General features: G+C 55.3%; 1 protein-coding gene across 1 annotated transcript in view; it reads right to left on the reverse strand.

Moving 5' to 3' along the window:
- DSCAML1 (DS cell adhesion molecule like 1) overlaps positions 1-11,903 on the reverse strand; it is a gene marked incomplete at both ends in the record, with an annotated part of 93,421 nt that extends 81,518 nt beyond the window's left edge. The window contains 3 exons of the mRNA XM_080631518.1: positions 1,171-1,317; positions 4,454-4,771; positions 11,861-11,903. Coding sequence (XP_080487644.1) covers positions 1,171-1,317; positions 4,454-4,771; positions 11,861-11,903 — 508 coding nt within the window. The remainder of the gene's footprint in view (positions 1-1,170; positions 1,318-4,453; positions 4,772-11,860) is intronic.
- Between the last annotated feature and the right edge of the window lie 3,563 nt (positions 11,904-15,466).

Below are 15,466 nucleotides of genomic sequence, written 5' to 3' on the forward strand. Positions count from 1 at the left end.
GTCACCTGCTCCAGGTGAAGCACTTTGCTCCTTAAGCTCCTTAAGAAACAGCCCTGCAAGCAGGATTACAGCAAATCACCTCTCGTGCTTGGTCAGCAGCCACTGGGCTCATGCCCTGCTCCCTGTGGCATCTGCCCCTCTCAGCACTGCCAATGCAGCAACAGAGCCCTGGAGGAGCATCCGGACTTGCTGACCTGTGAGCAAATATCAAGCGCAGAGCATTCACTTTGGGCAAAATCCTTTAATTCTCTGCGTGCCCCTGGGGGAAGCAGTATTGATTGCTTTACTACCAGCTTACGCAGCCAGCACTGCCATCAATACCGGCTCCGAGGAGGGAGCCAAAAGGTCACCCTGGTACACGGGGCTGGTCCCATGCTGTGCCAGCACCTGCCCACAGCCCTTGTGCTGCTCCAAAGCCTGTGAGCAGCAGGCAGGAGCATGGGATCAGCGCCCGCAGCACCAGCAGCTTACCCTGCTCTGTGCCCTCTGAGCTGCACAGAGGCCACGTCCCATCAGTGCTCGGCCCATTCCCAGCTGGGGGAAGAGCCTGGGTTCAAAAGCTCTCTGCTCCAGTGGGAACCCTGTCCCTCCAGCAGGCCCCTTCCCCACAGACCAAACTCGGCACAGAGCAGGGCATAAACCAGTTCACAAGGCAGGCACCTGGGACAGGGATGCCAAGCACGGGGAAGCAGTGCATGATGCCATTTGTACCGAGTTCCTTCCCCCGTGGCTCAATCAGTTGTGAAAACTCACAACTGAAGCTGTGAATTTACTTCCTGACAACAAGAAAACCAGCTCAGATGCTGCAGTCAGGACACAGACAGCATGGGACAGCTCCTTTCCTGTTGCCTACACCCCCCATGGCAGGTACCCAAAGCGATCAGGCTTGAAGGGACACAGGAGAGGCCAGAACAGGGCACGCTTACACCAAACATCCTTGAGCCCTGACATACAACAAATACTGACCACAGCAGCAAGGAGACCCCAAACTCAACACATCTGCCTGCACCACCAGCATTTTCAAGTATGAAGCCATGAGATGGTCATCAATAGAAGTCTTTGCTTCGGCAGCATAGGCACAGACAATAAGCCAAGAAAAACAGCCCCATGACAATGAGTTTCACACGTGGCAAAGCAGATTTCCAAAGAGAATAGAAGCTCCTTTCTTACCTGGGATGATAGAAACGGTGTCTTTCTCCCAGGACACAACACTAACGTATTCCTGCACTGAAGAGGGGATGAGGCACTTGAAAACAGCCACGTTTCCACGCATCGACCTTTGGTCCTCCACCCGAACGGTGTATGGTTCCCTGAAAACTGCACAGAGAAGCAGGCGGTGTGACAGTGCTGGGGGAACGCACACTTCCTTTTGCTTTAATCCCAAGATTCCCAAACAAACCAACCCACCCAGCAGCAAACTGCTTCCATCCCAAGCACAGAGCCCACCTTCCTGGGGAAGGGAGCAGCTCTCCTTTAGAGACCACAGCCCTGTGCTCAGCACACAGAAGGATGCTCCTGCTGCTGGAACCCTGAAACGGTCCCCAGTGTCACCTGGCCTTGGCACGAAGGCAAGCTGCTGGTTTTACAGTCACCAAAGTGGCTAAGGCAGCGGTTTGCAGCACCCGGATTTCAGCACAGGGACTAAGGGTGTTCCATAGCTGTAATGTTGAACCTGCACCTTGAGGTAATCACTTCACTGCTGGGTGCATGCTGAGAACACAGCCATGAGGCACCAGGAAATACAGCCTGTGACACAGAGCTTGGTGTGCTCCTAAACACACCAGAGGAATACTTAGGGAAGCAGATGACACTTTCCCAGGCCATGTCACAGTGGGAGCAATGAGATGTCCCCACCACGGGCTGTATTCCTCAGGGAGATGCACATCCCTTTGACAGACCCTGGACAAGGAGTTCCCCGGTGCCACAACCCTCCAGCAGCACTCATTGGGCTAAGATGGATCGACCCCAGCCTCTTCAGCATGACAAAAAGGAGTCACCATGCCCAATAACACATGCAGACACCATAAACTCTTCAAGTTGAAGTATAAACCACAGTGAGTGCAGGTGCCTCTTTGCTGTGATAGCAATTGTGCCCTGTAGGACACAAGCACCTGGGCATCACTATCACCAGAGACATGCATTCACTCCAGCACTCAACAACACCCCTCGGCCAGAACAAAAGCAGCTCAATGAATCTCCCAAGATAGAACTCCTTCGCAGCCCAGAAGGAAGGTGTTTTCCTGAGTGGAAAGCACCCGCCGGCAATGCATCACATACCTCGCACACACAAGCGAGCAGCGAGGGGCTGACTGTTCCCACCTCCACTTCCCTGGCTTCCACAGCACCCTGTGCTGCAGCAAGAGGCTGGGATAAAAGCGGGGGCACATCCCAGGCTCCAGCCTGTGATGCATGGGGACAGTTGCCACCCTCCCCCCGGCAAGGGAGACCAGCAGCAGCAGAAGACATGAAGTGCAAGCTGCAGAGACCTTTGCCTCTCCTGCATCGCCTGCCTGCAGCTCACAGAGCCCCAAAGGAAAGCCGGGAAGAGGGTCTGGAGTGGCCTCGAGCTTGCTCTGGTTATTTACCAATGCCCCAGCCAGGAGGACAAAGGCTGCATCATGGAAAGGGACTCCAGAGCTAAAGCAGATTAGCTGGAAAAAGCTTCCTTAATCACATGGAGCAGGAGGTTTATTCACGGGCTTTAAAGGCCAGCAGGGACCAGGAGGAGCATCGTACATGCTCACCCCAGCCTGAAGCACACCTCGTGCAGGGGTCCCCCACCTCTGACCCGCACCAACCTTTGCAGCCACAGCTCTGGCCTTTTTCAGCCCCTGGGAATAATCCCTACAAGGCCACAGCGAACAGGATTAAAGCTTCCCATTGGATAGAGACTTGTTCCATGTGCTCACCAGCAGCTTTCCCAAAGCTTCCACAGGTTTTTCCAGCTCCCCATATTTGCAGCTGCATTTTCTTGCTTTGCTTTCTTTATGCAGCTTTAATTGGCTTTACTCGGTGCGTTGCCATTACAAAGCACTGGAGAGTGACTGGGACACGACACGACTGGGAGGAAACAGGAGCGAGGGAACGTTTCACAACTGCTTCCAGAAGCCATAAAGCCAAAGCACTTGGAGCTGCCACAGCTGGAGCCATGGTGGCCCCTGGTGCCCTGCATGGGGTCCCCACTGTGTGCTCATGCCCCCTGCTAACTGCACCTGCTAAAGGGACACGGGAGGCTGGGCTCCCAGCCGAAGTCCCACCGCAGCAGGGGTGCATTGAGAGAGGGGAATGAAAGCCAGGGCTCTGCTCTGCTCCCGGCTTGCTATGATCCCAAGGAAGTCCTCAGCAGCTGGGAGAAGAGCAAAGCAAGGTCTCTGTGCCCGGCAGGAAGGCAAGGGGGAGAGGACAAGCATTCTGTTCTGCAGCACATCCAGGGCACTGACTCTGTGACACCCATCCCTGCTGCTCCAGCCCTGGCCATCCACAGCCCCAGCACCCTGGTACCCCATGAGAACCCCATGGTCTCAGGCCCAGAGTCACCAACACCAGAGGAGCCACAATCATGCACTGAGCAGCACAAGCCACCCTGTGCCTGCTGGGTGCCACAGCCCTCGCATGGCACAGGGGACGCAGCCACGTCACCAAGGAGCCACTCTGCAGCCTGCAGTGCCCGCTTTCAGTGCTCTGTGCCTCCTGCACCGAGCCATGGTTTATAGGTAACCTCTGAGGGTGGGTAAATGATTCACTCTGCAGAAGGGGGTTAATGCCCATTTACTCTGCAGTACAAGGTATTAAAATAAAAAACCCTGTAGTCACTTCTGTCATGCTCCCTCTGCTAGCCCCACTTTTAATAGGTTACATAATGAAGCCATTCCTGGGCTATTAGCCCTCCTCAGCCTGGTCAATAATTTACTATAATGGCTTTCGGAATCAGCTCTTTGCCATATTCCTCCTCTTTTTTCTCTGTTTAATAAGCCTTGGCAAGCTGGGGCTGGATGCGACAGTGGGAACAGGCTTGAGGAGGGCTGTGGGACACAGTGGGGTCTCCCCACCATGGACAGATGTGGTCCAGCTCCTCCTGTGAAAAGCCCCCATGTATGGATGGGTATAACAATATGAGTTCAAAGGGAGAGGACCTCTGCAGCCACCCCACGGCCTCCAGACACATGCTGGAGACCCCCAAGCCCAAGTTCCTTCCCCGGTGGTCAGCCCTGCCCTGGTACAGAGCTGGCTCTTAGCTGGGGCAGGATGAACACCTTACCAAGCACCCTGATCTTCTCCCTGCTCCCTGCCTATGCAGCATCAAGTGATCCATTTGCAGAACCGTGTTACTGGCCCATGCCAGGGAGACAGAGGCGAGCGGATGCCTCTCAATGGGCCAACCAACAGGCCATGGAGAAGACCAGAGGAAAGGCAGCACCTCATCCAAACCCCAGCGCCCGCAGCGAGCTCCTACCTGCTTTAACACGGATATTTGGGCTCCTGATTTTGCCAGCCGAGTTCTCCGCGGTGCAGAAGTAGTCGTTGTCGTGGATAAAGCTATTGAAGGCTGATGGCGAGAAGGGGTAGAGCTGCAAAGTCCCATTGGCATGGACATGCCGGATGTGGGGCACATCGTAGATGTCGTCGCCTGTGGCCAGGTACCACCGGAGGACGGCGCTGGGTGACCCTGCTGCCGGGCAGGGGATCACCACCCCCACTGTGCTGGAGAAGGTGACCTGCTGGATAGAGTCGTTCACAAAGTAGAGGCTGGTTCCAACATCTTCAGCATGTGCTGTGGAGGAAGCAGAGGCCACAAAGGCACGGGGTTAGTGCAGAAATGGCCAATCCCACCGGCACAGAGGTCACCCCCAGCACAACTGCCCCGAGCCCAGCCCCTGGTCCCCATGTACAGCAGAGCAGAGGAGCATCAGTGCATGGGCTGGAAGCATAAAGGCCACCTTCACAGGCCAGCGCTCTTGCTGGCAGCATGGATCAGGAATCACAGGCACCCAACCAGGGGCTGTGCAAGCAATGAAGGGTACCCAAGGTATCCCCCAAGGCTTCTTCAGGTGGCTCTTAGCATGTGGTCCAACCATGCCTCAGCACCCAGAGGCCTCAGGACACCCATGTCCAACAACAACAAACCAAGCACAATAAACCACTGATGTTCCTCCTGCAAACCCCAATGTCCCCCAACCTGGAGCAGCAGAACATCAGTACCCCTGTGCCCCAGCAGCTCCCCAGATGCCCATCAGCAATGCAAATACATCCAGAGCAAGCCTTCCCTGAGCAGGGCACAGATCTTTCCTGCTACCCCATCATTGCCTTCAAAAGCTGCAGCAGCTCCCATGAGAGGGGCAGGAAAACTGGGATCAGTGCTGCTCCCCTTGCCCAGAGCCAGAGGGAGGGATGCCTGGTCCCAGTTCCCCTAAGCCCAAGCTTAGGTTCAAGGGCACGTTCCAGGGCTGTGCCTGCTGCCACCCAGATGCCCGGGAGCATCTGTGACCACTGCAGACAAGCGCTTCCCTTGCTCAACATGAGGGAAGGGACCTCTTCACCCAACTCCTCCCGTTTCTCCTTCCCACTCTGCAGGACCACGAGCTCCCCCTTCTCCACCAAAGCAAGATTGGCTCTAAATAAGGCTGAGGAGGCCCCCAGTCACTCGGATCCGGTTTCTTTTTATAGCCGCACTCTTTCCAAGTGGGCGGAAGGACAGGGATAGCAAAGCGGCCCTCGGCGCGGGTATTAATAGCTCTGGCTGAGAACACTGCTCGTGGTGCAGCAGAGCCAATAAGCTGATCACTACGGTGCCGCTGGTTCAAACCGAGTCACGGGGGACCCTCCGTGACCTCGATTCCTTAACTTGGGGAGGAGGGGACGGGAGCAGGAGGGAGAAGGAAAGCCTCATCCATACGGATAGCCTTGCTGCAGCTCCTCACCCGAGGAACGGCTGATTGAGCGTCACTATCCATGGCCATTCACATCGCCACACCAGCCCGCTCCGTACCATCCTCAACCAGGTAAAGATGGGAAACCACCAAACACCTCACTCCTTCCCGGAGCCCATCCTTCCCCATCCTTCTCCCAGCTGGACAGACAACCTTGTGCCTCTTCCAGCACCCATGAAACCAGAGGTGAGAGCATCTGGTTCTTGCACTCTGTGTGCTCTGCACTGAATCATCACCTAAAATGACAGCGTTTCCTCCTTTGCCCAGGTCAGGGGCACTGCACAGCCAGAGCAGCCAGGCAAAGCCATCTGTGTGATGGATTAGCTGACTAGCGAGGTCCAGCTCTGCCACCACACGAGACAACAGATTTATAGGTCAAGAAAGCCTCTCCATATCTCCACACACACCGGTTTCCTGCGCCCGTGCACCAGTACAAGCAGACAAAGCCATTCATTTTTAACTGCCTTCCCGACAGCACCAGGGGAAGGATGGACCAGGGAAGTGAAGGGCTCCCACTGAGCCAGGCTTTGCAGAGCTCCGGGGCCACCGCATGGCCCCGCAGATGTCATTTGGTGACATCTCCAGGCTGGTCTGTCGCCATGAATCAGCATTTCCCTTCACCAGAGCAGCGCCGTGCTTCTCCCAAATACATGAAAGAGGAAGGCGCACGTTTGCAGGCAGAGGAAGGGAAACAAAGCAGCAGGGTGCTATTTGTGGTAGAGCCCATCACCCCAGCAAAGCAGAAGGTCCTGGAGCCAAGGCACACAGTGCCCATCCCCTGGCTTCAGACTGGGAACATCCCATTGTGCTCAGCATCCACCCGGCTCTGCCCCAGGCTCCATCCAGCATCACCATCCCTGATCCCAGGCCATGGCTCCTGCTGTAATAGGGATCAGAGAGCATCCCCAGCCTAACAGGGAAATATCTTCTTCCCAAGTAGTGCCCAGGAAGGTCGAGAGATGGATGGGTGAGGGGCTGGAGAGTGGAAAAATACCTCATAAACAGGAGAATTCAGATTACCCATAAAGCTTTTTCAGGTCAAAGGAGGAACCAGATTTTTCATAGAAAATGGAAGTTATGGGATTGGCAATAGTTATGTGACAGACGCATAGAGTTAAATCCATATAATCTCCTTTACCATTTAGCATTGAGCACCATCCTAATTCCATGTTTCATAAAACCGTCTCCAAATCACTGGGAGAGATTAACATTTTAGAAATAGCACTGCAATATTTTTAACCCAGAAATCACTGCTCACATCTGGTCAGCTCTGCTGACCCTAACCTAGATATCGAGGGCATTAATGCCCATGAACCTGAAAAGGGGAGGCTGGAGGAGCCACAGCTTCTGCTGGGGAAACACAGCGACGCAGGCACACGGCACCGACCCTGCAGCCAGCACTGGGAGCCACCCCAAGCCCAGCACCCAGCCACACGCTGCCTAGCTTGCTCTGAAAGGCAGGTATTTGAAGGCATCAGAGTGCAATCTTCTCAAATTGTAGTAAATGACAACCTAGAAGTATTGAAATATTAATATCTCTATCTGAGCTGGGAGAAGCAAGTCATTTTGCTATCACACCATCAGAATATTTACTAGGACTTTCCAAACTCCAGCACCTTCAGCAGCACAGCCGACCTCAGCACTGCAAAGTGCTGTACAGAAAGCACTTGTTTGCTGTAGGAAGTGGCTATGGTAGAACAGCCATAAACTGACCCCAGGATTTGTCACCAAACCTCCTGTTTCTGAAGAGGCAGCTGAGGTGCAGCTCTGATTCCTGCACAAGGAGCAGCACAGGCTGAAGCCTCAGCCTGCCGTCACCTCGCAGGTGAGTGCCCAGCAATGCAAACCCCCTTCTCTGCACAACCATAGCAGCAGAAAGCCCAGCAAAGGGAGTGAAGGAGCCACCAGGACTTGTCCAGCCACCAGCTGTAAGGTGCTGCAGGGATGCTGGGAAGAGCAGGCTAATTGCCACCTCACCACTCATTTATTATCCTCATAAAGGGTGATTGACACCTGTCCTGTTCAAGCAGAAAGCAAATCAAAGCTTGGCACTCCTTGCAGGGTGGGGGTTACAGGTAGCTGGCAAGTACCAATCTTTCCTCTCTACTGCTTTAAGATACAACAGTAATTCCATCACATTCTGCCTGCACATTTGTGATGCTGGAGCAGTCTTTGGCCTTTCCTGGAACTAGCTTCCTTCAAGCCCTCATCTTCAGGACACTTAACAGCCTTTCTCCTAATGAAGGGAGTGACCTTAGAGCTGACAGAGCCAGAAGTGGCACCTCCATCACAAAGGGAAGAGGGAGAGAAGCAGCTAGACAAGGTGAGAAGCACAATGCTGGTACCCTTTCAAGCGGAGCTTAAGAAATGCACGCACCCTGCCAGGCGCATGGCACAACCCCATGGGATGCCACCCCACCATGGTGGCTTTCCAGCCCAAAGGGTTAAAGCCATGACTACATCCCACCTCCACAGGAGTCCCAACCTTTCGGCAAAGCCCCTCCGGCCTGAGCACCATTGTCCTCACAGCCACCAACCAAACAGGGAGCAAAGGAGAATGCTGCCTCTGGTCCCTCTGTGGGTAAGGGCACTGCTCAGACAGGCTTGGAGTGCAAGCTGCCTGTTCCTTAATGCATCTGCATGGAAATAAAGGCCTGAACCACCTCCAGCTATTACGACAGCACCCAGGCTGAGCCCGTAACCCTTGCCTGGAACAAAAAAGCTCTCCCCACTGATTTGCTCTGTACCAGGGGCAGGCAAAGGGATGCACCAGAAGCTGTGCACACCAGGCTTCCTACAGAGCCAACGGTCCATTGCATCTGGCACACCACAGCCCTCCCATTCACTTTACAACACAGACATGAGCATTTCCACCATGTGGCCAATGGGTATTAGAAATGAGGGGCACGGATCAATAGAGCAGCCTCTGAAACCTCACCCACCTTCTCCTTTCCCCCTCTAAGTTGTGCTCGCTCCCTTCTCTCACGGAGACGCGCAGCCACAGCCCTTTCCAAGAGGCAGCAGCTGGGGCAGGCAGCAAGCGTTAGCAAGAGTCGGGAAATGGGTTTCCTAAATATTTGGTACAGCTCTGCTGGCAGATGATGGCGGCGAGACGCAGATTGCATGTGGCGGGGTTTGCTTCTTATGGATCCACAAGCAGAGAGAGGGGAACTCGCAAAACCATGGTTATGTAAAAAGCTGTAGCTGGCTATAATCTAGATTGCAAAGACAAGAAACACCGTGCACGCAAACCTGCCACCATGTAAGTAAAGCACACATCACGACTGCAACGCCGCAAGCCTTCCTCCTTCGTGCCCTCCTCGGGAGTTACCCCTATTAGCAGTCCACTGATCTGGGTGAGATGACTTCACGTTACCCAAGGCACAGCTCGGAACTCGGTGCTGCCATGTCAGAATTCCTGCCACAAAGAGAGGCTTCCAGTTTCATTCTCGCACTCGGCTCATCAGCTGCTTCAGAGGACAGAGCTCGCCTGGTCCCTCCACCCCAGGACAACACAGGCAGAGACCCAAGCACCATAGGAAAAAGGCACCCGGTGCCACGGCTGCCCAAAGCTAAGCCTGCAGCTCCCAGCTCCGGGAAGAGCTGCTCCATAGCACAGCCCTGGCACTCGCCACCCGCACCAGGCACAGCCTATTCCTTCAGAGAGCAAACACACCAAGAAATATCAGGGTTGCCTTACGGATTTTCTCATCCAAGGGCAGGAGCAGCCCTAGGTCCGTGCAAGGTGCAGGTGAGGGCACTGGGCAAGGTGCCACCATGGCTGCTTGTGCTGGGAAATGTTGGCTATCCACAGCATAAACACACTCTGGGCACGGCGAGGAGTTGAGCACTGCAGGCTTCTCCTCCGTGCATTTAATGAGGGTTCCATGTTTCATTTCAGAGACAAACGAGCACTGTGCCACACTGGGGGGCCGAGATTAAAACACGCAAGCTGCATCATTCACTGCACCCAATACAGGAACATGATGTAAATGCAATGCCAATAGAAATCAGGCAGCGGAGATCCAGCAGGAACACGCAGGGAGATGCTGTTCCAGCTCCAAGCCTCTCAATTTTGACCAGTATGCTCTTCGTTGCACCGCTCGCCCCTCGCCTTCCCTCCTCCTCTGCCTGGCTACTCTTGTTCATATCACCACACCATCTTCCTGCTCAACTCCTGCTTGTGCGCTCGCCAAGCACCTATTTCTGTTTGGTTTACAAGTGGGGGAAGAAATGAGCAGCTACAACCCATCCAGGGAATTCTCAACTTCAGTGGTCCCCTGGATCGAGCATTTATTTGCTTTCAGTTTCTACTTGTGCTCTTGCTCTACAGCAGGAACGTGTTAAAAGGATGTGCTTCAGTGCCCCAAAATATTAAGTATCTGAAAGGTTTATCATGCATTAAGCAATTCATTTTTTGTATCCTATTATTATAATGAAACTTCCATTGTATTGCTGTCCTCTCTTTGGAACCGTTTCACTTTAACACTTTGCATCACCAGGACCATTCAACACTGAAGATACATTCTATTTCTTTAAAAAAAGAGAAAATGAGGCCAGGAGGAGTTGTGCTAATGGAGGCATTTAATTTGCTCTTCTCAGAAGAGATTGCTCTGTGGGAAGAGGTCCCTTTTCCAAGAAGCTGGGGCTGAAAACATGCAAGAGCAATAAACCCAGTGAAGCTCTTTATTATTTGGGCTATCGGGGGGAAGAAATGGGAGCATCCTCGACGGTTATCTGCTTTTGGTGCTGTTTCCTCCTTGTAGCACAGTAAAAAATGCAAATGTAAGCAAAGCAGATGCTGGCACGTTCAGCACAGCAGATCCTAAACACAATAGCGATTTTGGGTAAAGCTCCCAAACGCAGCTTTGCTCCAGCTCAGCTAAAGCAGCTATTCCATAATTGATAATTGATGGAAGAATTGATCACCACAACACACGGGACAGGATGCCCTAATAACCCTCGGCGTATATTTGTCATTGGATTCACATGCAGATATATGGGTAATGCGATAAGCAGCACGAGAGGGCTCATGCAAGGAGGCAGCTCCGTCCCTTCCTTGCACTTTCCTCATTTCCCAAAATTTCCCCCTTGCTGTTCTCCAATGTCAGAAGGGATAATTAGGGCAAATGTCATTTCCCACCCGCCGAGCAGATCATTTCCCAAAAGGTGGGCACTTCCATCGCTGCATCTGCAAGTCGGGCCGGGTGCAAGGAGGCCATTTATTACAGGAACACAATTAAAAATTCCCACAGATTTGGAAATGGGCAATTCCTTTATGTAACCTCCATCGATCGTGGCAACAATCGCACTGTGCTTTAACAGCCCACGTTCTGTGCAGCTTGCTTTTTTAATTGCATCTACAGCAGAGGCTCGGTTTAGAGTATAACCTCTACGCGTTTGGAGAGCATTCGCTTAATCCCCAACTTTAATTTAATCTCTCATCTTTAAGCGTGTGCCTGTCTCCTTGACACACTTGTTTCACGATCCCCCCCATCCTTGATATAAATCTGATTTATGCCGAGGCGCTGGGTTACCCTTAACACGGCGTTCCTAGAGGGAAGAATGCGGGCTTTAAAGCATCGCTGGGTCTAGCCTGCCTTGCGGGATCGGGCTATTGCTCCAGGTCGCGCTGGGCACACAGGGCACGGCTCTCTCGTTCCGCTGGGGCCGGGGGCCCGAACCGGTGCGGCTTCCCGCGTCCGTGCCATCACCGGCGCCCCGGGACTGCGCCGAGCCGCGGCTCCGGGACCGCCCCGCTCCGCGCTGCCCGCTCCGAGCCCCGCCGCTCCGTCCGGGGCGAGCGCCCCGACAGCCGTAGAGCCCCTCTGCCGGCCGCTCCGGCGGGGCGCACCGAGCCCGGCATCCCAAGCCCCACTCCCGGAGCGCCCGCCGCGACCCGGCCGCAGCCCCGTCCCCGGGGGTGCACGTACCTTTCCGCAAAGAGTACAGCAGGAAAAAAGTTACCAGCCACATGCCATAAAGAGCACCTATGGCCCCGGGCTGCGGCGCAAGTGCGGGCGGTGCGGTGCCCCGGCGTGCCGCGCTCGGTGCCGCCGCGCTGCCGGGCAGGGTGAGGTGCCCAGAGCCGAGCTCGCAGCCGCTCCTCCTCCCCTCTCCCGGCGAGTGGCGGCGGGCGGGTGGGCCGGGCTCCCGCGCACTCCCCGCCCCGCTCCCCGCAGGGCTGACGGGCGGCAGCGCCCACCGAGCGGGACCCCGCGGACGGGGCGCGACCGCACCGGACCCCCCTTCCTCCTGCTGCTGCTCCCCTGCAGCCAGCCCCGCTGTGGGCACCGCCGCTCCGGGCAGGGCTCGCCCCCCGGGGCTTAGCGGGAGCCGATCACGCTCCGCCAAGCCGAGCCCCCGGGGCTGGAGCACACGCGGCGGAGGCACCAGCCATCCCCTGCAGACCGCCTACGGGAGGGCGGCTCATCCCCGCGGGGAGCGTGTGCTGCCGGCACAGCAGCCTGGATGCGTGTCGGGGCTCAGCCAGGACACCGGGCAGCTCTCCTCCTCCCCGAGTCTCCCGGGCTCTTTCCAGAGGACAGGAATGGGGCTTTCCCATCACTATCCCAAGCTGCTTGCACGACACGGACACAAGCAGGATAGGGCCTAGAGACTTCATTACACATTCGTCCCTCGAGTCAGCAAACAACAAATAAACACTAGTTAATGCTTTACGTCGGGGGGGGGGGGGGGGGGGGTATGTGAGGCTTAGCTCAAGCCTAGGATCTTACTCCTCAAGACAGTCACACCAGAGCCAGTTTGTCTGGACCATTAGAGCAGTTCAGAATGTCTTCTCTTGAAGTGATTATAAGAGCTTCTCTTTGCTTTCCAAAACAGCCTTTCCAATTCCAATTTGTTGGAAAATAAGCAAAGATTGAAGCATTCTGATTTCAAGCAAAACAATGAGTAGAAAAAACATTATGTACTGATTTTTCTTTTTTAACAAAGCAGCACTGTTTTGCTTCATTGGAAAACCATCACCACCCAGTTAAAGAATTAGGAACACAGCTCCTTGGCCCTTTTCAACCCACACTGGTTCATTGCAATTCCTCACACTTGGGAGTCCCTTGGAAGAACCAGAGAGCTCACCCCCACCACCGAGGTGGTACTTGCACAGCGTGGGGGAGCAACTCCTGGTTTGCAGAGGAGGGACACAATCAAAGGACGCGGAATCTGGCAGGACTACGGAAAGATCCTGCACACACACCCCATGTCCCCATCCCCTCCCTATTCCAGGCCACCCACACCAGATACCCTCATTTTCATAAGCAGCAACCACCTGACCTATATACATGCACCTGCCCAGATCTCAGTAGCCAAAAGCCAACAGCAAAGTTGGGAGCAAACACTGCCCATGCTATGAGGGCCTGATGTACCACATTCCTTCCTCCTCCTCTTCTCCAAGGAGATACTTCCCCTTCCTCCACGCTGCCAGGCTCCATCGCTCCATCACCACCTCCTGTTCAGCCCATTCCCAGGCCACCCCAGCACTCTGTCACCACTCAGCTTGTGGGTGTCCCTGGCACACAGCCCTGCCACACGTGCTCCTCCCCAGCCCCATGCTGTCACTGCTGCTCACTTGTACCCCCGGCCGGGCCATCAGCATCCTGAGAGGCGATGAAGCAGCAGCTGATGCACACCCGGTGCCCACACATCACATCCCTCTAGGAACTGAGGTGCATTTCAATCGCCACCTACATCCATATACAGATGTTAGCCGATACATAGCAAGGAAATAGATATTCAGGCCCATACCCAAGGCAACAAGCAAATCCTGGGCTCTGGGAAGCCCCAGGCACATGCCAGGCATCTGCCCCCTTCCTTCCCCAGCAGCTGCTGCAGGATGGCAGCACAGGCCAGCCTGCTAGCAGGGATCTTCCTGCCACCAAAACTGCTACAGCATTTCACTCCCCAGCACGCTGTGTGTTGGACTCAGGTGCAGTTCTACCCTCCTACACTCAGGAGTGAATGAAAGCAGGGTGCGGGGGCCGGCGGGGCACTCACTGGCACAGTGCCCGCAGAGCCTCACAGATCTGTTGGAGGCACATGTGCAGGGGAGTAAACGCTACTCACCAGCTCATTTTTAGCTCCCTTGGCTGCTCAGCATCTCCTGTGAGCTTCCTCATCAGCCCTAGCTCAGAGAATCAGCCTCTACCAAGAGCACTAACCTCCCCCTGCCAAAAGCTCCTTCATCAGGACAGGACAGCATTAGCTGGCGAGAGGAGAAGCAGCATCAAGAGAGACAACCAAATGCTGTCCAGCTGAACCACCAGCCCCAGGTCACACTCAGAGAGCCATGGCATGCCCCTGACCTGCTTGTGCCCCCCCTTCACAGCCCCATTTGCCCCTCCATGGACTGTTCAGCCCGGAGGCACAAGCGGGTCTGGCAGCCAGGCGCTTCCTGGAGCCGGCTCCTGCAAGCCCACACTTGAGACCATTCAGGGCCACCACAGGAAGCGTTTGCCCATCGCCTTTGCATGAGTGACCCCGCGCACAGGCTGGGATGGTGTCCCATGCTTCGGACGGCTCTGATCGGGAAGGGCTGGGCAGCAATGACCTGCACTTTGGCAGCACGCAGGAGGCTCCTAGAAAGTAAGGCCAGCCCTAACAGGCTAGGAGATGGGTGTCTCACTGACCTGCTAACAGCGAGCAAGCGACCTGCCAGAGCGGCAGCAAGCCCAGCTGCAGAGGGGAAGCTCCCACTAAGGAATTCCTGCCCTGGCCCAAACGCTACAACGTACACAGGGGAAAATCCAGCTACACAAACCTGTGTGCAGCCCTGAGCCCCAACAGGCTTCCCCCTTGGGGAGAAGGGACCCTCTGCCCTTCAGCACAGAACATGCACAGCAGGGTCTTTCCTGCCAAAGCCGTGCTTCTGCCTCTCCCCAGGGACAAAGGGGGAGAGGTCGAGCGCTGCCACAGCCACCCTGACCCAGCCAGCCTCCTTTCACCTCCCCCTCCCCGCATTCCTTTTGGCTCCAGGCACCATTTACCCTCAGATCCAGGACTCCCCAGAGTTTTGGGGTTGCTGGGGTGCCCCATGCTCACAATACCCTGTCTGCCAGCCCGATGCTTTCCCTAAGGACAGTTCTTTCACCAATGTGCAAAAACCACTGTCCATGCAAGCACACAGCAGGTCTCTGGGGAGAGCAGCCAAAGGAGGGCCCTGAGAGGCACCCCCCAGCTACTGTGATCACCTGCGGCCCAAGGCTTTGCCATGTGCCAGCACAGAGGCACTGCAGAGGGGCACACAGTGCTGTGGGGAGCATCTCTCACCCCAGCATTCCCCCAGCCAGTGCATGCCTGGTCTCCCACCGGTCCTAACCCCACGTCCTCAGCCACCCTCCCAGACAAATCCCCCGGAGGAAGCAGTCATTAAAACAAGAGGGCTACTTACCCTGCGGAGCCAGATTGCCACGAAGCGCTTCCTACACGTCCAAAGCTTCACCCCGCAGGACCTCGCAGGAAGCAGATCCATTCCCCTGTGACCCCTAACCAAGAACCCTGCTCCACAGGGGGCGCAACACAAACTT

This window comes from Psittacula echo (genome assembly GCF_963264785.1).
Source record: "Psittacula echo genome assembly, chromosome: 18".
Classification (NCBI taxonomy): Eukaryota; Metazoa; Chordata; class Aves; order Psittaciformes; family Psittacidae; genus Psittacula; species Psittacula echo.